The 26226-nt window shown below is 37.3% G+C and overlaps 1 protein-coding gene across 4 annotated transcripts in view; it reads right to left on the bottom strand.

The window, feature by feature from the left end:
* LOC148596938 (uncharacterized) overlaps positions 1-26226 on the bottom strand; it is a 31210-nt gene that overhangs the window by 1632 nt on the left and 3352 nt on the right. For 2 of the 4 annotated variants that reach the window (XM_088564367.1, XM_088564368.1), the window contains exons 2-15: positions 19985-20029; positions 19170-19280; positions 18810-18920; positions 18084-18197; positions 13509-13622; positions 12562-12675; positions 8933-9043; positions 7308-7421; positions 6847-6980; positions 6390-6531; positions 4948-5084; positions 2653-2791; positions 1945-2063; positions 573-729 (exon numbers count right to left, since the gene is read on the bottom strand). In XM_088564367.1, coding sequence (XP_088420493.1) covers positions 573-729; positions 1945-2063; positions 2653-2791; positions 4948-5084; positions 6390-6531; positions 6847-6980; positions 7308-7421; positions 8933-9043; positions 12562-12675; positions 13509-13622; positions 18084-18197; positions 18810-18920; positions 19170-19280; positions 19985-20029 — 1662 coding nt within the window. The remainder of the gene's footprint in view (positions 1-572; positions 730-1944; positions 2064-2652; positions 2792-4947; positions 5085-6389; positions 6532-6846; positions 6981-7307; positions 7422-8932; positions 9044-12561; positions 12676-13508; positions 13623-18083; positions 18198-18809; positions 18921-19169; positions 19281-19984; positions 20030-26226) is intronic. The other 2 variants (XM_088564369.1, XM_088564370.1) reach the window with 2 other exon arrangements.

Raw genomic sequence — 26226 nt, forward strand, 5'->3', positions numbered from 1 at the left:
GAAAAAGGGGATGGGACACAAAGACTATAGGGTCGACAAACTTTGAATGCCACAAGAAAAGGGAGGAATGGGTAGGGTCGGGCAATTTAGCCTCCTGTGGCGGAGCGCAAAAGTTCCTACTCCTATGGAATACCACAGTAGGTTCTTTAACGTGCGAGGAACGTGGCATCTTTCCCAACACGGTGCACCATTATGGTTTGCGATTAGGTTTTGAGAGAGAAAGGAAGTACAGCTATAAAACATCATATAAAAAGTTTGATTTTTTTCACTACAGAGATTAACATTCTAGTATATGTGTATAATCTTTATTACTTAAACAACCAGATGTCATATAGTGTAATGATACAATTAACGAAAACATGTATGCGTGGTTTGATGTTCACACATTGTTTTAATAAAGGCATTGGGTATTGGACTTTTTCTTTTGTCATATATGATGCATTTTAAAGACACAAGACCAAAAACTGAGCTACTAACCTCTCTATAATTGGTTTTTGTCCATTTAAAATATCATACCTAGTCTAGTAGCATCTATTTGAAATTTAAATATCGCTTTCATTTTACTATCTTACTGTTGTGGGCGATGATATGTGCCGATGCTGTGTCGGTGCCGAATTCATTTCCTACGGAACAGACCAAAATCCCAGATCTTTGAATATTGTGTAGCTCAAGTATTTCAGCACTGTTGTATTCATCGTGCTGGGGCAATGTCAAAGGTTCGTGCGAAAACTGTAGAGTGGAGGAATTAAACCAAAAACTAATTGAAATAAGTAATAAAGTATATTAAACATACTTTATTCGGTAATTATAGTCATATCACCCGTCATGCTTTAAAAACAAAGAATTTTCTGACCTGACGAAAATTGTTAATAGTTTTTTGAAGTATTTTCCGATGTACTGTGCAACAAGTGTAACGACTCTATCTATGGAGCGTTCTTTGGAAATATATAAATTAGAAACGTACAATGTCAAAATCGCAGGAAATTAAGGTCGCTTGAATGAAATGTATGTATTTGCTTGTTGGTGATCCTCCACCTGAGTGTATCCCATGTCATTGCCCTTTCTCTATCAAACATGTTCTTCTAGATTGTGTGGATTTTGCCAACACCAGGCAAAATTATTTTGACTGCGCCAATATGTTTGATTTGTTCAAGACCGTTTCATCTGAAAACATCATCGATTTCTTGCGGGACATCGGTTTATTTAATAAAGTCTGAATTGGATACCTTCCTTAGTTTTTCAATATTTTAAATGTTTTATCGAATTTATGTTTCTATATGTATTTTATGTCTTAGGTTCACCTTTTATGTACCTTTTTATATGTAAATAGCTGCTTGTTTTAATTTCATTATTTTATGAAGAGACTTTGATCTTAATTTTAATATTTTCCTTGCATTAAATGTTCTTGCCGTGATATGGCCCTGGTCGCCGAAACGGCAATAAACAACAACAATCAATCAATCAATCAACAATGTCAAAATCGCAGGAAATTAAGGTCGCTTGAATGAAATGTATGTATAAACTGTATCTCTATTTGAACCCTACACGTACTTAAAAGAACGTGTTACGGTTTATTTTTAAGAATTTGTCCACCTTGGTCTTACTTCAAAATGTAAAAAACCATAAAAAAAGATTCCATATTAGATTCTTTGCTGAGAAAAACGTAGAGCAAAATTTCAGAAATCCTTCTGTGTATTAAATTGATTAAGAGGCATATATTCATCTGTTTTGTACTAAATAATGATCCGCGTGATTGAAAGCAGACGGTGTAACGGATTAATTGATGGTTATGTTCAGTTGTATTGCATATCAACACGCGGATGCTTTATATGACCTGTCTTTTACCAATTAAAATTCTGGAAGTTAACTAATATCATATGCATGATACGGATATTAGACACATATAAAAAAAGTATAGTTTATAGTCTAAAACAGAAGCCTTACGCTTGTAAATGTCCAAGTGATCTTAGGTTGTGGATGTCCGGTAGCAAGGCAAGTGAAATTATGGGCTTGTCCTGCACTTCCAGTGTAAACTTGAGGTCCTTGTGTAATTTTTGGACTATCTTAGTAAACAAAATACAAAAAAAAACGCAAATAAGATATTAGTGCATTATTTTCGAAGTGTATAAAATTCAGCCAGCATTCTACATAGGGGAAAATGTTTCGTCGGTTCGGCAGTATTTGTGGTTAGGTCTTTTTTAATTTCATTATTTTATAAAGATACTTTGATTATCTTGCTTTAATGTTTTCCTTGCATTAAATGTTCTTGCCGTGATATGGCCCTGGTCGCCGAAACGGCAATAAACAACAACAATCAATCAATCAATCTTTTTCAAGTAATATTTCGCGGGCTGCGTGTAATTTTTCATTTATGCATTTTATAAAGACGTTTTAGGGGTGTTTATATTTTTCCATTCTTTTAGCCTTTTCTTAACCTATTCGAACAAAAACGCTTATTTTACAGTTAGGTTTTTTTTCAAGTAAGTTTTTATATATTTGACAAGAAGCTATACACTTTTTTGTCTCCATGTCAGTTTCGATTTAATTACAAGTTTTCTCTGACCTTGATGATTTTATGTAATGGCGGATCATATTTTATTGATTATGGAAACATCTTTCAAAGTCTACTTATAGTTGATTAGTTATTCGTACCATATTTTGTTTCAAGCATGATATTTGCCCGGCTTGACCCTATGTCATTCGTTGCTATGCAGGTATAGATGCCAGAGGCTTCACTAGTTACATTCGGAATCCGCAGAGAAGCACCATTTATTTGTATTCCAGGAATATTCTGCCAATTATTAATTACTAATATAGATACAGTCAAATAAAGTTTAGAAACGTAACCCCCCCCCCCAAAAAAAAAACAAAAAAACAAACAAACCAAAAAAACAAACAAACAAACACTTTGCATGCGCTATTATAAATATACAATGATTTGAATAGGAATGTTCGATAGATTCAATTTGTAGTAAGAATACAAACAATATTTTTATTAGTTGCGTATGGTAATGACAGTACTTCTTGTTGCATAGCTGAATCTATCTAAATTAATTGTTTGTTTGTTTGTTGGGGTTTAACGTCCGAGCAGCAATACTTCAGCTATATTCAGACGGTGAATATGAAATTGATGATAAAATGAACATGAAATGATGATGACATGAAAAAGGGATGGAACACAAGGACAATGGGGTCGACAAAATTTGATAGCCACTGGAAATAGGAAGAGGCGGGTAAGGTCGGGCAATTTAGCCACCTGTGGCGGACCCATTTGGTTCCTACTCCGGGAGATTATCACAGTAGGGTGCGTGGAACGTGGCATCTTTCCCACACGGTGCACCACTATGGTTTGCGGTAAGGTTTTTCGTATTATAGCCTGACAACCACAGCATGTAACACGCCAGGGGTACCCCATTCCACCACCACCTGGGGCACTCATCCCAGTTGCTCTGTAGGCAGAGCACTATTTAGTCGCCTTATACGACAAGATTAGCGCTGCTGCAGGCCTATTCTTTTAACACCCGTCCTGCACGGGGCCAGATGATAGTACAACCATCAACGTTTCCTTTTGGGGGCATATCATATTAACCGTTGTATACTCCAACCTTCAGCATTCCATTTGGTATCCCGTATTATAGGTTTTATAGTTATACTTCCATCTAAAACGTTTGTTTGTTTGTTTGTTTGTTGGGGTTTAACGTCCGAGCAGCAATATTTCAGCTATATTCAGACAATGAACATGAAATAGACCATATAATGAACATGAAATGAAAAAAAAGGATGGGTCACAAGGATAATAGGGTCGACAAATTTTGATTGCCACTGGAAAAAGGGGGGATGGGTACGGTCGGGCAATTTAGCCTCCTGTGGCGGAGCGCAAAGGTTCCTACTCCTATCGAATACCACAGCAGGGTTCTTTAACGTGCGAGGAACGTAGCATCTTTCCCAACACGGTGCACCACTATGGTTTGCGATCAGGTTTTCCGTATTATAGCCTGACTACCCCAGCATGTAACACGCCAGGGGTACCTTTTTATATGTAAATAGCTGTTTGTTTTAATTTCATTATTTTATGAAGAGGCTTTGATCTTGCTTTTAATATTTTGCTTGCATTAAATGTTCTTGCCGTGATATGGACCTGGTCGCCGAAACGGCAATAAAAAACAACAATCAATCAATCATAGCCCCTAGGTTTCTGAGCACTATTTAGTCGCCTCATACGACAAGCTTAGCGCTGCTGCAGGCCTATTCTTTTATCACCCGGACCTGCACGGGGGCCATCTAAAACGAAGTGTGGTACATTTGTATATGCATTAACATATATTTAATTAACAGTTATATTCCGATCTAGCGTGGGATATTTAGTGACAATACATTTACCTAGTTCCACTTTCCTTTTACTCATGGTGTCGGGTATCCATTCACATTACAATTGCCCGGTTATATTTCCATCTAACTGGAGGCGTGGGATGTGTATAAGCATCATATTTACCTGGTTGTACCCCACTTACAGTGCTTGTATCGGTAGAGCTTTCCATTGTATGATACATTGGGGATTTTAATTGGGGAGGATGGGGAAATTAGTCTTTAAATATTTATTGACATGCAAAAAGTGCAAAATTTAAATACCAATAACAGCTAAAATTTTAAAGAATTTTAAAATATAATATTTAATTTGATAATTTAGATATCTGATTAGAATATGCAATGGGGATTGTAAGGTGCGATCGGGATTTTTCTACGGAAATGGGGAATGGGGTGGTATATGGTATAAGTGGGAAGTTTACAAGACCTGTTACACGATGCCTTGGATATCCAGCAACATTGCATTTACTTGGTTAAACTTTAACCTATATCAATTTGTTGGGGCATCCTGTAACATGACATTCACCTAGTGAGACCCACACCAAATCTAAAGCATTTGACATCCAGTGACAATATATTTACCTGTTTGTACTCCCATCTCACCCGGGGCGTTGGATATCCAGTAACATTACATTTTAAGATAGCCTCAGAATGGTAGTTGACCGTCATTATTGAGTGTGCTGTTATCATCGGGGCGACATACGGCTTGGAATCAATCGCTGTGACAGAAATAAAATTGATTTATCTTTTCAGTGTTTCCCTTCGTTGTTTGAGATATCTTGTTTGTTTGTTTGTTTGTTGGGGTTTAACGTCCGAGCAGCAATATTTTAGCTATATCCAGACAATGAACATGAAATGAAAAAAAAAGGATGGGTTACAAGGATAATAGGGTCGACAAATTTTGATTGCCACTGGGAAAAGGGGGGATGGGTAAGGTCGGGCTATTTAGCCTCCTGTGGCGGAGCGCAAAGGTTCCTACTCCTATCGAATACCCCAGCAGTGTTCTTTAACGTGCGATGAACGTGGCATTTTCCCCAACACGGTGCACCACTATGGTTTGCGGTCAGGTTTTCCGTATTGTAGCCTGACAACCCCAGCATGTAACACCCCAGGGGTACCCCATTCCACCACCTGGGGCACACATCCCAGTTGCTCTGTAGGCAAAGCGCCTAGCTCCCGGCTAGGTTTCTGAGCACTATTTAGTCGCCTTATACGACAAGCTTAGCGCTTCTGCAGGCCTATTCTTTTAACACCCGGACCTGCACGGGGCTAGAGATATCTATTGAAAGTGATAAACATGTTTATATTTAGGTTTCATTTGAAATTTCTTGACTGTAAAAAAAACATTGTATAGCTTTGAAATGAAAATTTTTTTTTTCGAGTTAGAGGTTTATAATTACTTTCGTTACTTTGTACGTATTATTTTAGTTATTGTATGTTCTTTGTTGTGTTTATCTGTTTTCCACGGCTCGGACGTTAAACCCCAACAATCAATCAATCAGTCTGTTTTCCGTGTCAGATTTTTTTCTCTTGATTACATTCTTTTGATAGTAGCTAGAAGCTTGGTTCATTTGAATATGTTTTTAATCTATTTTTACACATCCAGACAAAAATTGATATCCAGAATCAGTATAACTGTTACTTTGTTAATACAAATACAAATGTATGAGCACATTTTTCTCTCGATGGTTGCATATTATATATTTAGGTTACAATAAAAATCTATTAAATATCTAAAAAAAAAACATGAGCTTGGTTGGATTTCACAAGGATTCTGCAAAAAATGACACATTCGCGCAAATACGTATGTTTTGTTCTAACACCGTTAAGAAAACGTATATATTGCATACATGCTTGTTCACGTGAGAGTCTAAATACACCTACAAGAAACTCATTTTAAATAACTTAATTTTCAAATCACGTGGAACCATAAAGTGTTCCATTTCAATATCTAGTTACCAATATTTAGCGATGAATGTGCGCCGTATTGCAAAAACTCGTTGTTAAGGTGCTACTTTGTTTACCTGTGACTATAACATGAGTAACTTTAGCATCAGAGCCGACTCGGTTGGTGGCTATACATGTATAGTAACCCGTATCTGCCAGGGTAACGTTGTCAAGAACCAGAAAGTGTCCGATCTGTTTTACATTGCTTTGGAGACGTGCCTTAAATGAATTTTGAAACAAATGTATTTGACTGATGTGCGTATGTAAATTGGATAGCTTTATTCAAAAACATTATTTTTTAGTTAATGTACGGATGCAAACAGAAGCAATGTAAGCAGGCGAAAATCAATAAACTTGTTGGTAGGAGGAGGTTCTAGCATGTTATTTCAACATTTTTGACAGAATCTTGCCTGTATAACAAATCGAATTATTTTTTGCAAGTTATATTTAAGTTGGTTCAAGTAAAACTTAACAAGTTTTATCGTGTATTGTTATTATTATTATTATTATTATTATTATATTACGATACTAAACATTGACGGCTTCCCATCTGACGGTTGGAGCTGGAAGACCTTCTACAGTACACGGGATGTGAAGCTCTACCGCTCCCTCGTTTACCATAATCTGCTCCTTCAGTGTTATCTGAGGGGAGTAGGAGTGCTGGGAAGCTGAATTGGGAAGACGTATGAACGGTAAAAAACAGGATTCATTGACATGGTAATAAGGCAGTATTCCCCTTAAATCAAACAAAATCAAGGACAGTAACTCTTGGAAAGTTCTTATTTCATGTACAATTTATATAAATTCAATCTCAAAAGCAGAATCACAAAATGAAAAAATAAAACTGGTAATGTGATCAGGAACTGCTTCTGAACAAGAAATAAAACTGAATTCGGTGGGTTTAGGTCATGCATGAATCACCACCTGGCTGGTTTTATAAAGACTGATCCAAAAACATCCATTGAACATTGTCGATATATATCTATATGACTAACCTATCTCGCAGTCACTTCCAGAATCACCCTCGAAACATTCACACCTGTATCCATTGAATAGATCAACACAAGTCGCTCCGTTCTGACAGGGTTTACTAGCGCATTCGTCTATCTCTAAAATACATGTAACAACATTAAAAACCTTAAAACATATCTTTAGCGTACAAAGTATGGACTGAAATGTTTTAACATAATTGAATTGTGATGTTCCGTTGATATTGGTTATCGTTTTATTCAAGATCCTGAGTGTATCCCATGTGATTGTCCTTTCTCTATCAAACATGTTCTTCTAGATTGTGTGGATTTTGCCAAGATCAGGCAAAATTATTTTGTTTGCGCCAATATGTTTGATTTGTTCAAGACCGTTTCATCTAAAAACATTATCGATTTTTTGCGGGACATCGGTTTATTTAATAAAATATAAATTGGATACCTTCCTTGATTTTTCAATATTTTAAATGTTTTATCGAAGTTATGTTTCTATATGTATTTTATGTCTTAGGTTCACCTTTTATGTACCTTTTTATATGTAAATAGCTGTTTGTTTTAATTTCATTATTTTATGAAGATACTTTGATCTTGCTTTTAATGTTTTCCTTGCATTAAATGTTCTTGCCGTGATATGGCCCTGGTCGCCGAAACGGCAATAAACAACAACAATCAATCAATCAATCAATCAATTTTTTTTTACTGCATTACTAAATTATTATATTGATTTTCTGCGAAATGCAGAAACCCTTGGGAATTCTTGGAAACCTTCTGAAATACTTAGTCATGATATGGTGCCCCTCAATATGCAATGTTAAGATCGCATCGTAATTTACACATGTATATGCAATAATTTTACACCAACTTATTATTTTTTTTAATTTTTTATTTTTTTTGTAATTGTATTGTTTCGCACGATTTACTCATTTGTAACAATTATAAATTCACCTATCTCTTTTATATCACACCATGTTTGTCGTTGTATATTTCAAAGTGGGAAGGGTCCGGCAATTTAGCCTCCTTTGGCGGAGCCCAGTGGTTCCTACTCCGGGAAAATAGCACAGAAGGGTTGTTTAACGTACTATTGATTGATTGTTGGGGTTTAACCCCCAAGTCGCATTATTTCAGCTATATTCAGGCGATGAACATGAAATGGAATGATAAAATGAACATGAAATAATGATGATAAAATGAATGGGACAAAAGGGTAATAGGGTGGACAAATTTTGATTGCCACAAGAAAAAGGGAGGGATGGGTAGGGTCGCGCCTCCTATGGCGGAGCGCAAAGTTTCCTACTCCGGGAGAATACCACAGCAGGGTTCTTTAACGTGCGAGGAACATATCACCTTTCCCAACACGGTGCACCGCTATGATTTGCGGCCAGGTTTTCCGTATTATGGCCTGACAACCCCAGCATGTAACACGACAGGGATACCCCATTCCACCACTGGGGCACACATCCCAGTTGCTCTGTGGGCAGAGCGCCCTAGCCCCACAGACTTCTGAGCACTATTTCGTCGCCTTTTACGACAAGCTTAACGCTGATGCGGGCCCATTCTTTTAAAACTCGGACCCGCACAGGGCGGGCTCTTAACTAGAAAAGTTTCTCAAAACGTTCGCATTGGTTGCAACGTACCTCCTTCACACTGTGTCCCTGTAAAACCTGCCCTACAGGTACATGTATAACCATTCAGAGAATCATGACACACACCATATACACACGGGTCACTAGCACAATCGTCTATGTCTGTAAATGAAGAAACAATTACAAAAAGCTTCGCAGAGCGCAGCACGATACGATTACAGCTTGTTTAACTCCATCTACTTGTGACAAGTATGGACATAGTATAAGGTTTGGGAAAGGAGAAGTATTGTCAAAGTATTTTAACCCTGCCGCATTTTTTTGTTTCTGTCCAAATTAAAGTACTTCTTGCATATGTGTTTATTGTTTTGTTTTCACTTTACTTATATGCTGCTGGGGGGGGGCAATTTTTCCGCTGTAACTTTGTTCAATTTTGTTTTTGAGCAACCTGCAGCCTGCCTTCCTCTGTGAGGGTTTCCTCAATATTGAAAATCATTGGTGGCCTTTTTAGCTGACATTTTTCATCCTGGTGTGTTTGTTGTCCTTTGATATATTCACCATAATTATCCATTCTCGCTATATTGGACACACTGGTTTGGAAATAATATTGCACAACATATTTAAAGTCAATTTCAGTAAAATATTCCACTTTTAGGTGCTTTCCTGTATCATTTTGTATCCCATTTTGTAAATTTTGTAACAATAGAGTAAATATGCTAAAACTACTACAAATATTCCCTGTAAAGAGGTACAATTTGCAAATTAAATCAATAAAATCAGAGGAACAATAAATAAATATGGTCTTTAAAAACATGTTTGACCCAATTGACACTTTGTAAATAAAATAAAACAAAAGATATTCCAATGCAGATTAAAAACTAGAGGTAGGTATGTCCGAGGGAGATTCAAACAAAACAAATCTAGATCGGACAAAAAAATAATAAAAAACTGATTTATAGGCTGTGAAACACTTTGGCCCTTATTAGACTGAACATGTTAAATGCTAGAAAAAAAAAAGTAAAATGTCCTTAAAACAGAATTGCATGATAAACAAATTAAAACAAATGAATCTCAAAAATAGGCCTTGTACATCAATTTCATATAAACACATATTTTAAATTTTCGGGTCTCTTTTTCGAATACAGTAGGGGACAATGGCCCAATTACAAAGATCATGCTTTCTTTTACAACAAGTAAAGGTATATTAAAAAAATTACGACTACAAAATATCGGCAAAAATAATGAAACGTCAGCAGTGGGATGTTTCAAATACGTCGTTGGCCTAAACGTGAACAAATAAAACAACCACGATCGATAAACACAATGTGGCGAACCAAATAAAACACGTTACACATAAAAAATGAATTTACTGAACAACCACGATCAACATACACAATGTTGCGAACCCAGAAAAACGAATAACACATCAAACTAAATATAAGAAAACAAGGTTTGTGTGTTTGTTTGTTGCGTTTTACGCCCGAGCAGCAATACTTCAGCTATATTCAGGCGATGAACATGAAATAATGATGAAATGAAAAATGGGATGGGACACAAGGGCAATGGGGTCGACAAATTTTGATTGCCACTGGAAATAGGGGGAGGTGGGTAGGGTCGGGCAATTTAGCCTCCTGTGGCGGAGCCCATTGGTTCCTACTCCGGGAGAATACCACAGTAGGGTTCTTTAACTTGCGAGGAACGTGACATCTTTCCCAACACGGAGTTGCGTCACAAAAAAGTAGCAAAATGTTTGTTTGTTTGTTGGGGTTTAACGTCCGAGCAGCAATATTCCAGCTATATTCAGACGGCGAACATGAAATTGATGATAAATTGAACATGAAATGATGAAAAGAAAAGGGGATGGGACACAAGGACAATGGGTTTGTTTGTTGGGGTTTAACGTCCGAGTAGCAATATTTCAGCTATGTTCGGACAATGAACATGAAATTGATGATAAAATGAACATGAAATGAAAAAAAAGGATGGGTCACAAGGATAATAGGGTCGACAAATTTTGATTGCCGCTGGAAAAAGGGGGGATGGGTAAGGTCGGGCAATTTAGTCTTCTGTGGCGGAGCGCAAAGGTTCCTACTCCTATCCTGGAAATAGGGAGAGGTGGGTAGGGTGAATACCAAAGCAGGGTTCTTTAACGTGCAAGGAACGTGGCATCTTTCCTAACACGGTGCACCACCATGGTTTGCTGTCACGTTTTCCGTATTATAGCCTGACAACCCCAGCATATAACACCCCAGGGGTACCCATCCCAGTTGATCTGTGGGCAGAGCGCCTAGCCCCCGGCTAGGTTTCTGAGCACTAATTAGTCGCCTTTTACGACAAGCTTAGCGCTGCTTCAGGCCTATTCTTTTGACACCGGGACCTGCACGTGGCCAAGGACAATGGGGTCGACAAATTTTAATTGCCACTGGAAATAGGGAATGGTTCTTACTTCGGGAGAATCCCACAGTAGGATTCTTTAAAGTACGAGGAACGTGACATCTTTCCCAACACGGTGCACCGCTATTGTTTGCGGTCAGGTTTTCCGTATTATAGCCTGACAACCCCAGCATGTAACACGCCAGGGGTACCCCATTCCACCACCATGGCACACATCCCAGTTGCTCCGGGGCAAAGCGCCCTAGCCCCCGGCTAGGGTTCTGAGCACTATTTAGTCGCCTTGTACGACAAGCTTAGCGCTGCTGCAGGCCTATTGTTTTAACACCCTCACCTGCACGGGGCAGTAGCAAAATGAGCTTCATCATAAAAAAAAAATAATCATCAGGTGCTCTAGATTGGTAAGCAGGTACTGCTCTGGCAGCGGCATCCCAATGTTGCAAGTCAGTATAATCAAGTACACGTACTTCATGTTAGTTTAATACAACTATGGACATCATACGGAGACCAAAAACATTAACAACGACGACCACAACATCGTAACAAACTACGACGGCATTTTGTTGCGGTCGTTTAATTTTTTTTTCTCATGAAATATAGTAAGTTGGTTATACTGACATTTTGAGTAAAAAAATTAACAAAACATTAGATCCCAATAACCACTGATATGACATTAGCAAAGGAGGCTAAATTGCCCGACCCTACTCACCTCTCCCTATTTCCAGTGGCAATCAAAATTTGTCGACCCCATTGTCCTTGTGTCCCATCCCTTTTTCATTTCACCGTCCATTTCATGTGCATCGTCTGAATGTAGCTAAAATGTTGCTACTCGAACGTTAAACCCCAACAAACAAACAAACTTAATGAACCTTGAATAGCTTGCAAAATGCCTAAAAGAAAATATTACCAAAATTCATTGTTCAAAGTCAGCACACAATTTGGTTATTATCCAGGGGTGTTTCCAGAAAGTGGTTCCAGACGGGTTTCCGCAGGCAAAGAAGGATGCGAGGACATTATTTACATGGAAATGGCAATACCCTTCACCTCCACCTCCTGGATTCGCCACTGTTACAATTGTAACTGTAATGTGCATGCAGTTAAAGTTACCTACATTCAATGCAACTGAGAGATAAGAATAATTTGAAATGTTCATGCAACCATTCCACATTTACCTTCGTTTTACTCACGTTTTTATTAAAGTTGTAATATGGATAGAAGTGAAAATCTAACATAATGTGTTCTAACACGAATCTCCATAATGTAACCATTTTCAGAATGATACTAATAGCTACCTATTTCACAATTGTTTCCGGTGTAACCAGATTTACAGCTGCAACTGTATCGATCAACTAGATCAGAACATACACCACCATTTTGGCATGGATGACTGGAACATTTACTCACCACTAGAAAATATGAGAGGGCGATTAAATTACGAAACGGAAATTTTAAAAATTCCAATGGCATGTTGCAAAAATAATAATATGTGGAGCAAAAGTATGGTTAGCAAAACAAAATTATAATGTTTGAACTTAATTTTCCTTCAATTATAATCATTTTTAACGATGAGAATTTGTAAACTATACAAAAGCGTTATATTAGAGATCTCAGAAAGGGTGGAAGCCGTACAAAGAGCCATTTGTCAGCCATATAAGTATTGATCTACAAATAAAATTGTCCAAATTTAACTTTGGCAAAGGCCTAGTTTCATTCACAATCTATATAATTTTATCTCAAAAGTGGATAAACCGAATGACACACTAAGACTGGTTACACTATATGTGGTCTGTAAATATTTCTGATTCACGAATAAAAATGTATTAAATGGGTCTTTGATATACGTCAATCACCTACTTCCTGGTTTATGAACTGGTATTAAGAAATCAATCTCCTTTAAAGACCAAAACAATCGTTTTCTTGTAATCTACATATCACCCCACTATAACAAAAAATACAAGACATGACCATTACTCATCTATAACCGAAAGAAACGTTAAAAGTGTACTGTTTATCATTTAAGAGGCCGTGTTTAGGACTTGATTAAGCATGTTATACATGTATACACTTTCACATAAATCTTGCTCTGGATATTGATGATAAAACCAAACCGCCGAAACAGATAGGTTGACGAAAGATTAAGGCAAAATATGGCTCAGTGAAGAAATTGGGTAATTCTGGCAAACAGACGGACATATTATGCTATTACATTTGGGTAATATTGCTTTTTTAGGTAACATACCCGTTTCACATCGACTTCCGGTATATACTGGTCTACAAGTGCACGTGTAACTGTTGACGTGGTCAATACAGCGCCCGCCATGTTGACAGGGATGACTAGCACATTCGTCAATATCTTCAAAAAATTAACACAAAAACTAACACATTCAATGTTTTTTTTTTTATTTAACTACTTTGATGTAAATGTACCATTTTAATAATATCTTTGTCCACGTGTGAATATAAGCCTGGTTTTAATCCCGCCGCTGATACTTTTATTATGACAGTCAATGACTTGAGAAAATAAGAAACGCGAATGACTTGTTCAATTTATGGAAGACATTTCTTAAAAACTAAAATAAGGAGCTTGTTTTTTTTCTACACATGACATCACGATCACAGATTAATGATTTTAACTTCATAATGTACATACAGTGCATGAACCGATCCGCGCAATAGTTTGACGGATCGATGACCGATCTGATGGCAGTTTTGTTATGTAAAATGACGAATGAATCGTTTAAAATAAAACAAATGTAAAAAAAAAGTATAGATTGATGTTTAAATAATGCATAATGTAAATATGTGTAAAATTGACAGGGAAAAATACTGGAGATTGTAAAATATATTGACCGCTCTGTGGTTACGTGATACGATCACCGGTTTGACGGATCGATGACTGATCGGTGATTGATGACGGATCGCAATTTTTATTGCACGGATCGGATCAGGTACTGTAACTATATAGTATATACCCATAATTTAGAGGTTCATCCCATTTATCCAACTTTTTGAAATTTCAGGTAAAACAGGTTAAAAAGGGGGATAAATGAAATAATTTGAGAACACAGGATTCTCAATTAGATATTTGGTTAGGTGATTATTGAAATATGACTACTCTTAAATAAAGCCTGGATATTTTTTTCTGTACTTTTTCAATACAAGAAGTAACCGTCGAGTGCTTTTTTACTCAGATTTGTTTGTACTTTTAATACTTTTAATGTTGGTAAAGTACCGTTTCTTTTATTATTTTCACAAGGTGTTGTATTTAGTATTTTGCTTTAGGTGATTCTCGTGATAATAGTTCTACCTTGTTGAAATCGCGATTGTTAAATTTCACTTTTCCAACATTATACAATGAAACAAAATTTTAATACTGTGGTCAACCAAGTTTCGACAAGTGGGAGACTGCGTCTGTGTATTGGGACACATCGATCTGCCCTTGTTAAAGTCTATCCTTCAGCAGAGTTAGTCGGTTGTCGGTGGTCTGGTACTTGAGTTTCATGGTCTTAAATTTATCCCGAAAGCATACAGTATTAGTTGGATCTCTGTTGAATCATGTGTGTTTTGAAGCTTCTGAATAATCAGAAATAAATTTTGGTGAGGGTTGCTGAGTTTGTGATGTCATCTTTCAGGTTGATTTGTGGTATAAGATCTTTCGGTCGAGTGATGTTACCAACAATCTGATTCTCTGTAATCCCACTGTTCTATCACGTAGCAGGATTTTGTTCGTTCTCTTATGCGTGATGGGAAGAATTTTATGATGTCGGCTTCAGAGAGTAGTTGGTCTTCCTTTTATGTGTAACAGGAAGAATTTCGCTTTGATGTCGGCTTCAGAGGGTAATTGGTCTTCCTTTTATATGTGGCAAGGGGAATTCAGCTTTAATGTCTTTTAAAGCTTTAAGCTTCATAGGGTGAGTGGTTGTGATTCCTGTGAAAAGTTTGTAACTAAGATGTCTTCGGTACATTCCAAGTCGAAGAGTTCAGCGTCTGGTGCCTGTTTTCTGATTTTCACCATGTATCTGTAGCCAGCAACTGCTACGTAGTAACCACGAGCATTTTGAATAAGATGTACCCTGACTTTTTCATTTGACTGATGAAACTTTTGACTAAGGGCCTATATAAACCAAAATTGAGAGCTAAGGTATGCTTACCGAACACTGTTCCATAAGATGACACTTTGGGCACTTGAATATATTGAGATGGATGCATGTATGGCTTAATGGAATTATAACGGAAACTTAGATTTGTTGGGTGTGATTATCATAACATGAACCATTTTAAATAATTGAAATTGACAATTTGTCACGTAAACTTTATTTCAATTTCATTTAAGATAATTAAACGTCTAATTTGGCCCAAATCCTTATATTATTATAAATAATTTATTTGATAATTAAAACTAATTAGCCCCGTGCAGGTCCGGGTGTTAAAAGAATAGGCCTGCAGCAGCGCTAAGCTTGTCGTAAAAGGCGACTAAATAGTGCTCAGAACCCTAACCGGGGACTAGGGCGCTTTGTCCACAGAGCAACTGGGATGTGTGCCCCAGGTGGTTGAATGGGGTACCCCTGGTGTGTTACATGCTGGGGTTGTCAGGCTATAATACGGAAAACTTGACCGCAAACCATAGTGGTGCACCGTGTTGGGAAAGATGCCACGTTCCTCGCATGTTAAAGAACCCTACTGTGGTATTCTTCCGGAGTAGGAACCATAAGGCTCCGCCACAGGAGGCTAAGTTGCCCGACCCTACCCACCTTTCCCTATTTCCAGTGGCAATCAAAATTTGTCGACCCCATTGTCCTTGTGTCCCATCCTTTTCATTTCATCTTCATTTCATGTTCATTTTATCATCAATTTCATGTTCATCGTCTGAATATAGCTGAAATATTGCTGCTCGGACGTTAAACCCCAACAAACAAACAAACAAAAACTAATTAAATAGCATTCTGTATAAGAATCAGGCAGTGGGTGGCACATCATTTTCCCCAATTTGGACATGTTTGCTTAAAATATGTTCAGTACAACTAAAAAGCTATTTAAGTTAATCCAGAAGCATCTGCGACGTAACCATTTTGACTCCTTATATAAGGAAAGAGTGCCGGAAAATTTTTCCGCCATTTTTCCGTATTGCATTTCAACTAAATTTGACCTATCAATATCTTAAAAAGGCAAATTTTACAAACACTTTGGTGGATTTTTTTGGTGGTTATCAGGTATAATTAATTGGTTAATGCAATAAAATCTCTGCGTTATTTTCCTTCATGTGCCACACCTTACGATTCTTAGACGGACAAGTACTAATTTTTTTTATAATATATTATATCAATGTTTTACACTTTAAATTTATATAAAATACATAGATTTTATTCCATTTCTGTTCTTCTGAGAAACCACAAAGAATGTTTTTTTTTATTAATTTATTCAAATTTAATTAAATTCTTGTTTGTTTGTTTGTTTGTTGGGGTTTAACGTCCGAGCAGCAATATTTCAGCTATATTCAGACAATGTACATGAAATGGATGATAAAATGAACATGAAATGAAAAAAACGAAAGGATGGGTCACAAGGATAATAGGGTCGACAAATTTTGATTGCCACTGGAAAAAGGGGGGATGGGTAAGGTCGGGCAATTTATCCTCCTGTGGCGGAGCGCAAAGGTTCCTACTCCTATCGAATACCATATCAGGGTTCTTTAACGTGCGAGGAACGTGGCATCTTTCCCAACACGGTGCACCACTATGGTTTGCGGTCAGGTTTTCCGTATTATAGCCTGACAACCCCAGCATGTAACACGCCAGGGGTACCCCATTCCACCACCTCGGGCACACATCCCAGTTGCTCTGTGGGCAGAGCGCCCTTGCCCCCGGCTAGGGTTCTGAGTACTATTAAGTCGCCTTTTACGACAAGCTTAGCGCTGCTGCAGGCCTATTCTCTTAACACCCGGACCTGCACAGGTGTAATTCTTCTTTTTAAATTAAATATTATATAAATGTTCCATGTTTTATTTTTCATAAAATATTTAGTTTTTATTCTCAAAAAGTCTGAGCCCCGTGCAGGTTCGGGTGTTAAAAGAATAGGCCTGCAGCAGCGCTAAGCTTGCCACTAAATAGTGCTCAGAACCTTGGCCGGGGGCTAGGGCGCTCTGCCCACAGAGCAACTGGGATGTGTGCCCCAGGTGGTTGAATGGGGTACCCCTGGTATGTTACATGCTGGGGTTGTCAGGCTATAATACGGAAAACCTGACCGCAAACCATAGTGGTGCACCGTGGTGGGAAAGATGCCACGTTCATCACACGTTAAAAAAATCCTATTGTGGTATTATCCCGGAGTAGGAACCATAGGGCTTCGCATAGCTGAAATATTGCTGCTCGGACGTTAAACCCCAACAAACAAACAACCAAACATTAATTAACCCATTAATTAAAGTTGAGTAAATGGGAGTAGGCAATTTTCAAAAGTTGGATAAATGGGACGACAATTGAAATTGAAAACCATCATCCCAAGCACTTTTTTTATAATGGATATTAATAAGCAGACTCCGAATTGTTATTGTTAATGTCACATGTTTTGTCCAGTTGCAATAAAATACAATGATAATATTGCACGATCTCCTATATATATCATATGCAGAATTGTTTACATGTATGACCACGAAAAAAAGATTCTTCAATAAAAAAGAGAACAATTTAACTGTGTTTTTTTTTGTTATGCCATTAGATAGATAGATAGTGTTAGATATTTTCTTTAACACATTGTTTCATATTTCATGGCTATCTTTGATTTCATTTAATTAATGACACGTTTTAGATTAACTCACTTTTTTGACATAATACTCCAGTATACCCCGGCAGACAGCTGCAAGTAAATCGGCCATGATAGTCATGACAACGTCCACCATGTTGACACGGATTACTGTTACATTCGTTGATTTCTACAAGAAATGACATTAAAATGATTTCATGATTTGATAGGTATTAACCAAGTTTGTTTATGAAAGCTTGTTAACGTACGCGCAGATAAATATAGGAAAAATCTGGATGTGAGTGATGTTTTAGTCATAATGATTTTCCACTACAAGTTAAAGAATTACCGACCACCTCCTACTTTACTTAAATCAGTGAATTGATTGATTGATTTTACCATGCTGCCATGTTTCGACTATATGAGGGCAATGAACATGATATATATAAGTATTAAAATGTAATGATGATGTAATAAAGAATGGAATGCCACACAATTATAGTTAAGTCAACGATTTTCGATTGCCACTGGAATTTAGAGAGTTAAGGTCAGTCAATATAGCTAAAGTTAGCGAAACCGAGGTTTCTATTCCTGTTGAATACCGCATCAGGGTTTTTTTAACGCGCGGAGATCGTGGCATTTATCCCAATACTGTGCATCATAATGGCTTGCGGTAAGATTTTTCGCTTAATCGCTTAAAACGGCCGGGTCATGTAGAATGCCAAATCTTTACTTTAATATTAGCTTGTAGTTCATAACATACCCCCAACGCATAAAGGTGTTAGATTACGTTAAATGTTACCACTTTGACAATTGGAACCAGTATAACCAGAGGAGCAGGTACATGTGTACTTGTTCACGCCATCATGACACGATCCATGTTGACAGGGATTACTGGAACATTCATCCTTATCTAACCAGAACAAACATTACTATGAATTTAATATGTAAAATAGTAAGTGAAGAAGTACTAGTCGTGTCGTTTGATACAAACATAAATGTATACTCAACCTTTTTCAAGTTTTAATGGAATGCAATGGAAAATACGTCACTTCCGTCAGAATATTTGTTACCCATTAATAGTTCAGTCTTAAATTCTCCATAAATATAATAACAATGATTATATACATCTAGCAAGATCGAATGCCAACTTTTAGATTACCATGTTCACAACAATCCCCAGTGTAACCAACGTTACACGAACACACTCCGATATCGCCTAGTACTCCATGCCAGTTACCATGCACACAGTGTCGCTCGTACCGACAAAGACCTTAAAAAATAGAATATGCAATACGTTCTTACTCTAAAATTGATAAAGGTATATGAAATGCTGGTCATCAATGTATCTTCTTCTTGTCGTTTTACTAATTGTTCATTATTAAGGAGTATAATCGTTCAGTTGCCGGCGATTTTATTCATTTTAAAAGCATTTCAGTGCTTATTTTAAGGCAATTAAGAGATCTCTGCAAGTATTCACTATTTTCATACAGGTGATAAGTTGGTGCATTTGTGGTGTTTTACCAGATCTGTTCCGTTTTCTATATAGGAGTGAAGTTGGAAAAAATAGCATATGCAGCATTAAGAATACCAGTAAATTTAATTCATTTTGTTCAATATATATGTTAATTCAACTCATGTTGATGTTAAGGCATGGAATTATTAAGTGCAAGTCTTTGTACGAATCAGGCAATATGGTTAAAAGAAACAAACATGTCAAAACCCGCCGACTTTATAATATAATTTCAATCAGGGATGATAAACGTATTTGAAAAGACCAGTATTTGATCCCTGCATCAATTTGAAAATTTTTAATTTAATGAAAGTAAAAGGTTTTTGACAGCGTTATCTGTTGTTGAATTGAATAACAACTCCATTAACCAAAATGATAATCTTGTCAAATTGTTTTTTTTTTCAAACTATGTTTTATACACTGCCTGATTTTTAATGAGGCTGTCATTGAAACGGATAACTTACTTTTTCCATATGTCCCAAAGTCTGCCACACATAGCACTAAAATATCTGAATTAAACGGAACAATGATAAAGAGAAAATAGAAGAAGTGGCTTCAACAGAAGACTTCATACTCTAATAAAGCTGATGTCACTGGCTAAAGCCCACGATACAGTTAGTGGGCTATATAATATTGACTATCAACTTTTGAAACATCTTCCTGATCCATCTCTACATACACTTCTTGCGTTAATGAACGAGATATGGACTTCTGGTAACGTTCCGTCCATCTGGAAAACGGCTTCAGTAGTCCCTATTCCAAAACCAGGAAAAGATCATACGGATCCTTCAAATTATCGCCCGATCGCATTGACAAGCTGCGTCTGCAAGACAATGGAACGAATGGTCAATGATCGCCTTGTGTGGTTCCTTGAGAAGAACAACTTACTCACTAATATTCAGTGTGGGTTTAGGCAAGGCAGAAGTACTCTTGACCACTTAGTCCGGTTTGAAACGCTCATCAGAAATGCATTTGCTAAACATGAACATGTTGTGTCGGTCTTTTTCGATTTAGAAAAAGCCTATGACACCACGTGGAAATATGGTATATTAAAAGATATATTTGATATGGGGTTGAAAGGAAGACTTCCTCTGTTCTTGTCTAATTTTTTTGTCAGATCGTCATTTTAATGTGAGGGTAAATTCGACTTTTTCTGAGGAGAAGAAACAGGAAATGGGAGTTCCTCAGGGAAGTATACTTTCTGTCACTCTCTTCAGTATTAAAATTAATAGTTTAGCCCAAGTTTTGAAGGACAATATTGACGGTTCCTTGTATGTAGACGACTTTTTGATCTGTTACAGGGGATAAAATATGAGTAATATCGAAAGGCAGTTACAACTTTGCCTCAAAAGAATTGAGAAATGGGCTTTGGAGAATGGGTTTAAGTTTTCTACATCTAAAACTGTTGGTATGCACTTTTGTCGAAAGCAAAAGCTGCATCCGGACCCAGATCTCTTTCTTTATGGTAATAAAACCAAAATAGTAGAAGAAACAAAATTCCTTGGATTACTTTTTGATAGTAAACTTTCTTTTCTTCCCCATATCAAATTACTTAAATCTAGGTGTCTTAAGGCACTATATATTTTAAAAATGGTGTCCAGTACCGATTGGGGTGCTGATACCTCAATTTTCTTAAATTTATATAGATCTTCGGTTAGGTCTAAACTTGATTATGGATCTATTGTTTATGGTTCCGCCAAAAAAATCTTACCTTAAAATTTTAGACGCTGTTCACCACCAGGGGTTGCGACTTTGCCTTGGTGCCTTCAGAACCTCTTCTATTGAGAGCCTTTATGCCGAGGCAAATGAACCCTCCCTTGGAGACAGACGTTTGAAATTAGGTCTTCAATATGTAAGTAAACTTATGGCCTACCCAGATAGCCCTGCCTGCGACTGTGTCATTAATCCTATTTATGTCGACATTTATCGAAAACATGAAAGCAAAACCTCTCCTTTTGGAAGCAATTCATCTGGAGACCAATGCAGTGACACCTGTTGTTACTTCGAAATGCCCTTCATGGGAGCTTCCACACCCTTCTTTCATTTTTGATCTGCGTGAATATAAAAAGTCCGATACCAATCCTTTATTTTTACAACAAAAATTTTCTGAAATGAAAGCAAATTATCCAGATTTTTTGACGGTGTATACAGATGGCTCAAAAGATGGCGATAGCGTTGCATGTGCTGCTGTCCATGGTGACAGAACTGTAACTGAACGGTTGCCATCAAGCGCTTCCATATTCACAGCTGAAGCTCGAGCCATATTGTTAGCACTTAAATTGATTACTCAATCTAATCTGTCACAGTTTATTATTTGTTCTGACTCTTTGAGCTGTCTTTTGGCAATTAAGAGTCACAAACTGAAAAACACTCTTATCTTACAAATTTTATATTTTATTCATCGACTTCGGGAATTCGATATAGAGATTGTTTTTCACTGAGTACCCAGTCATGTTGATATTCAGGGGAATTCAGTTTTAGACAGGGTCGCCCAGGAGGCATTAAATGAAATAATAAAGTACGTTAGTTTGCCTTACACCGATTTTAAACCTTTAATAAGGAAATATATTTTAAAGATGTGGCAGGACCGATGGGACGGTCTTGAACACAACACACTCAATTCCATAAAACCCGATCTAGGCGTTCATCAATCCGGGTCGGGCAATCGCAAAGAGCAAGTGGTCATGACTAGATGCCGCATTGGACATTCTAGATTTACACATGGCCATTTGCTTGTTGGTGATCCTCCACCTGAATGTATCCCATGTGATTGCCCTTTCTCTATCAAACATGTTCTTCTAGATTGTGTGGATTTTGCCAACATCAGGCAAAATTATTTTGACTGCGCCAATATGTTTGATTTGTTCAAGACCGTTTCATCTAAAAACATTATCGATTTCTTGCGGGACATTGGTTTATTTAATAAAATCTAAATTGGATACCTTCCTTGATTTTTCAATATTTTAAATGTTTTATTGGTATCGGACTTTTTATATTCACGCAGATCAAAAAAGAAAGAAGGGTGTGGAAGCTCCCATGGAGGGCATTTCGAAGTAACAACAGGTGTCACTGCATTGGTCTCCAGATGAATTGCTTCCAAATGAGGTTGTATTCGAATTCTAAAAGGAGGGGTTTTGCTTTCATGTTTTCGATAAATGTCAACATAAATAGGATTAATGACACAGTGTGCAGGGCTATCTGGGTAGGCCATAACTTTACTAACATATTGAAGACCTAATTTCAAACGTCTGTCTCCAAGGGATGGTTCATTTGCCTCGGCATAAAGGCTCTCAATAGGAGAGGTTCTGAAGGCACCAAGGCAAAGTCGCAACCCCTGGTGGTGAACAGCGTCTAAAATTTTAAGGTAAGATTTTTTGGCGGAACCATAAACAACAGATACATAATCAAGTTTAGACCTAACCAAAGATCTATATAAATTTAAGAAAATTGAGGTATCAGCACCCCAATCGGTACTGGACACCATTTTTAAAATATCTAGTGCCTTAAGACACCTAGATTTAAGTAATTTGATATGGGGAAGAGAAGAAAGTTTACTATCAAAAAGTAATCCAAGGAATTTTGTTTCTTCTACTATTTTGATTTTATTACCATAAAGAAAGAGATCTGGGTCCGGATGCAGCTTTCGCTTTCGACAAAAGTGCATACCAACAGTTTTAGATGTAGAAAACTTAAACCCATTCTCCAAAGCCCATTTCTCAATTCTTTTGAGGCAAAGTTGTAACTGCCTTTCAATATTACTCATATTTTGTCCCCTGTAACAGATCAAAATGTCGTCTACATACAAGGAACCGTCAATATTGTCCTTCAAAACTTGGGCTAAACTATTAATTTTAATACTGAAGAGAGTGACAGAAAGAATACTTCACTGAGGAACTCCCATTTCCTGTTCCTTCTCCTCAGAAAAAGTCGAATTTACCCTCACATTAAAATGACGATCTGACAAAAAATGAGACAAGAACAGAGGAAGTCTTCCTTTCAACCCCATATCAAATAGATCTTTTAAAATACCATATTTCCACGTGGTGTCATAGGCTTTTTCTAAATCGAAAAAGACCGACACAACATGTTCAGTTTTAGCAAATGCATTTCTGATGAGCGTTTCAAACCGAACTAAATGGTCAAGAGTACTAAGAGTACTTCTGCCTTGCCTGCAACCACACTGAATATTAGTGAGTAAGTTGTGCTTCTCAAGGAACCACACAAGGCGATCATTGACCATTCGTTCCATTGTCTTGCAGACGCAGCTTGTCAATGCGATCGGGCGATAATTTATAGGATCCGTATGTTCCTTTCCTGGTTTTGGAATAGGGACAACTGAAGCGGTTTTCCAGATGGACGGAACGTTACAATTGGCCATACCTCGTTCATTAACGCAAGAAGTGTATGTAGAGATGGATAAGGAAGATGTTTCAAAAGTTGATAGTGAATATTATCTAGCCCACTAGCTGTATCGTGGGCTTTAGCCAGTGACGATTTTAGTTCCTCTATAGAAAATTGAGAGTTGTCGGATTCAGCATTATTTGACTTGAACGTTTAATTTTGTCTTTTCTGCAGATGATTTAATTTTTTGAAAATCCGGTTTGTAGTTAGTTGAGGATGAATGTTTAGCGAACGTTTCGGCTAGCTTATTGGCGATATCTTTTTTGGTAGTTAGAGTGGTATTACCAACTTTTAGGTTTTCACTGAAGAATTCGAATTTTTTCCTTTTACTTCTCTAATAAAATTCTATACTTTATTGAGGGGAGTGTGAGATTTAATACTAGAAACACAATTTTTCCAAGAGGTTCGTCTTGCTTGTTTACATGTACGTCAAGCTTTTGCTCGAAATATTCGGAAGTTTGACAGATTTGCTGGTGTAGAATTTTTGTCATACCGGCGATGGGCCTTGTTGCGTTCTTCGATTCGCACTCATCAGTAAACCATGGTTTACTAGGCCTTTTTGGATTTGTCGAGGTTTTAGGTATTGTTTTATTAGCAATTGATGTCAGTCTTTCATTAAATAATATAATGGGATCTTCAACATCCTTCATCGTTTCTAATCGGAATTCTTCAAGACAGTGGGCTTCAAATAAAGCCCAATCTGCTTTCTCAAGTTTAAAACGAGGTTGACGTTTCTCCGTTTTGGAGGATAAACGCTCCAAAATAATTGGAAAATGATCACTCCCGCACAAGTCATCATGAACTCGCCATGTAAACTCTGAAAGTACGAGAGGATCACAAATGCTTAAATCAATAGAAGAATACGATCCATTGGCTGAATGAAGGAACGTTGAAGATCCGTCATTAAATATGCACAAATCTTGTTGAAGGAGCTCCTCAACTTTTTAACCTTTATCATTCGTATGATTACTTCCCCATAAAGGATTATGAGCATTAAAGTCACCCAAAATAATAAATGGTTTGGGCAAGTGTTTAACCAAATCAACTAATTTATTTCTGCACAAAATTGAATTTGGGGGAATGTAAATGGAACAAACGGTTATGGTTTTATAAAAGGATAACCGAACGGCCACTGCTTGTAGATCGGAAGTTAAAGGAACTGAACTATGTATTACTCTGTCCCTAATAAAAATGGTAGATCCACCAGCAGCTCGTTCATTTGCCTCAGCAAATGTACTATACATTGTATATCCTTTTACGGAAATTTGATCTGTTTCTTTTAAATGAGTCTCCTGGAGACATAATGCAACTTGTAAAATAGACTGAACAAGAAGAGTTAATTCCAAAATATTAGCCTTTAAACCTCGACAATTCCATTGACGTAATTTGGCAATTTTTATGGGTGACGAATGGGGGATATTTTCTCTGACTTGGATCCGCGACCACGACTCGATGACCTTCTAGTACGAGTGCCACCATTAAGGTCAATTCGATTTGACTGAGCGCGCTGCTCCTTGTATTTTTTCATGGCAACAGGATCTGTTTGGTCAATCTGATCAAGGTTGGGACCCAGCCAGTTTTCACCTGGACAAAGTCCATGATCTGTTGTTTCCATGTCAGACTCGGAATCCGAGTCCGACACCACAGGCGACACAATCTGTCGCCTAGACTTAGATTTCTCCAAGTCCTCCACACGAAAATTCGCCAACTTGTTTGGGGGTTGGACATTCTTCTGTTGAGATTTGGAAGACGATGACTGTTGTGATGATGGAGATGATTTTGAAGATGATCCGGAATTTTGGGATGACTGAGTCTGAGAACATTGGTAAGATTTCTTAGCTCTGGCCTTTTTAATTTCCTCTCAACATTTTTTGGATGGTTTCATTATTTTGGTGGATACCTCAGTGGGCAGTTTGGCAAGACCATTGATGTCCTCTTTCCAGCTCATGATCGTCTGCAAATCAACAGTCGAGGACAGACAAGCACGCTTTGCAACACTAGCATAAGATGTTTTGCCAGATGCAAGAAAATTGTTGGAAAGGGACCACTTCTGGCGAGCTTCACTATATGAAATTTTGTTTTCAGTTTTTATCCTTAAAATATCTTTTTCTTTCTTATAAAGAGGGCAATCTTTAGATGATGACATGTGAGCTTCTTCACAGTTTCTGCATTTCAGATCTTTTTTGCAGTCGATTCCCTCGTGTCCTTCTTCAGAGCATCGGAAACAAAACAGTTTTCCTCTACACTATCCTTTCCATGCCCAAACTTCTGGCATTTAAAACAGCGAAATGGGTTAGGAATATAC

The sequence above is a fragment of the Perna viridis genome, chromosome 15 (genome assembly GCF_037379345.1).
Source record: "Perna viridis isolate PV_CMFRI_1.1 ecotype Kerala chromosome 15, ASM3737934v1, whole genome shotgun sequence".
In the NCBI taxonomy this organism is placed as follows: Eukaryota; Metazoa; Mollusca; class Bivalvia; order Mytilida; family Mytilidae; genus Perna; species Perna viridis.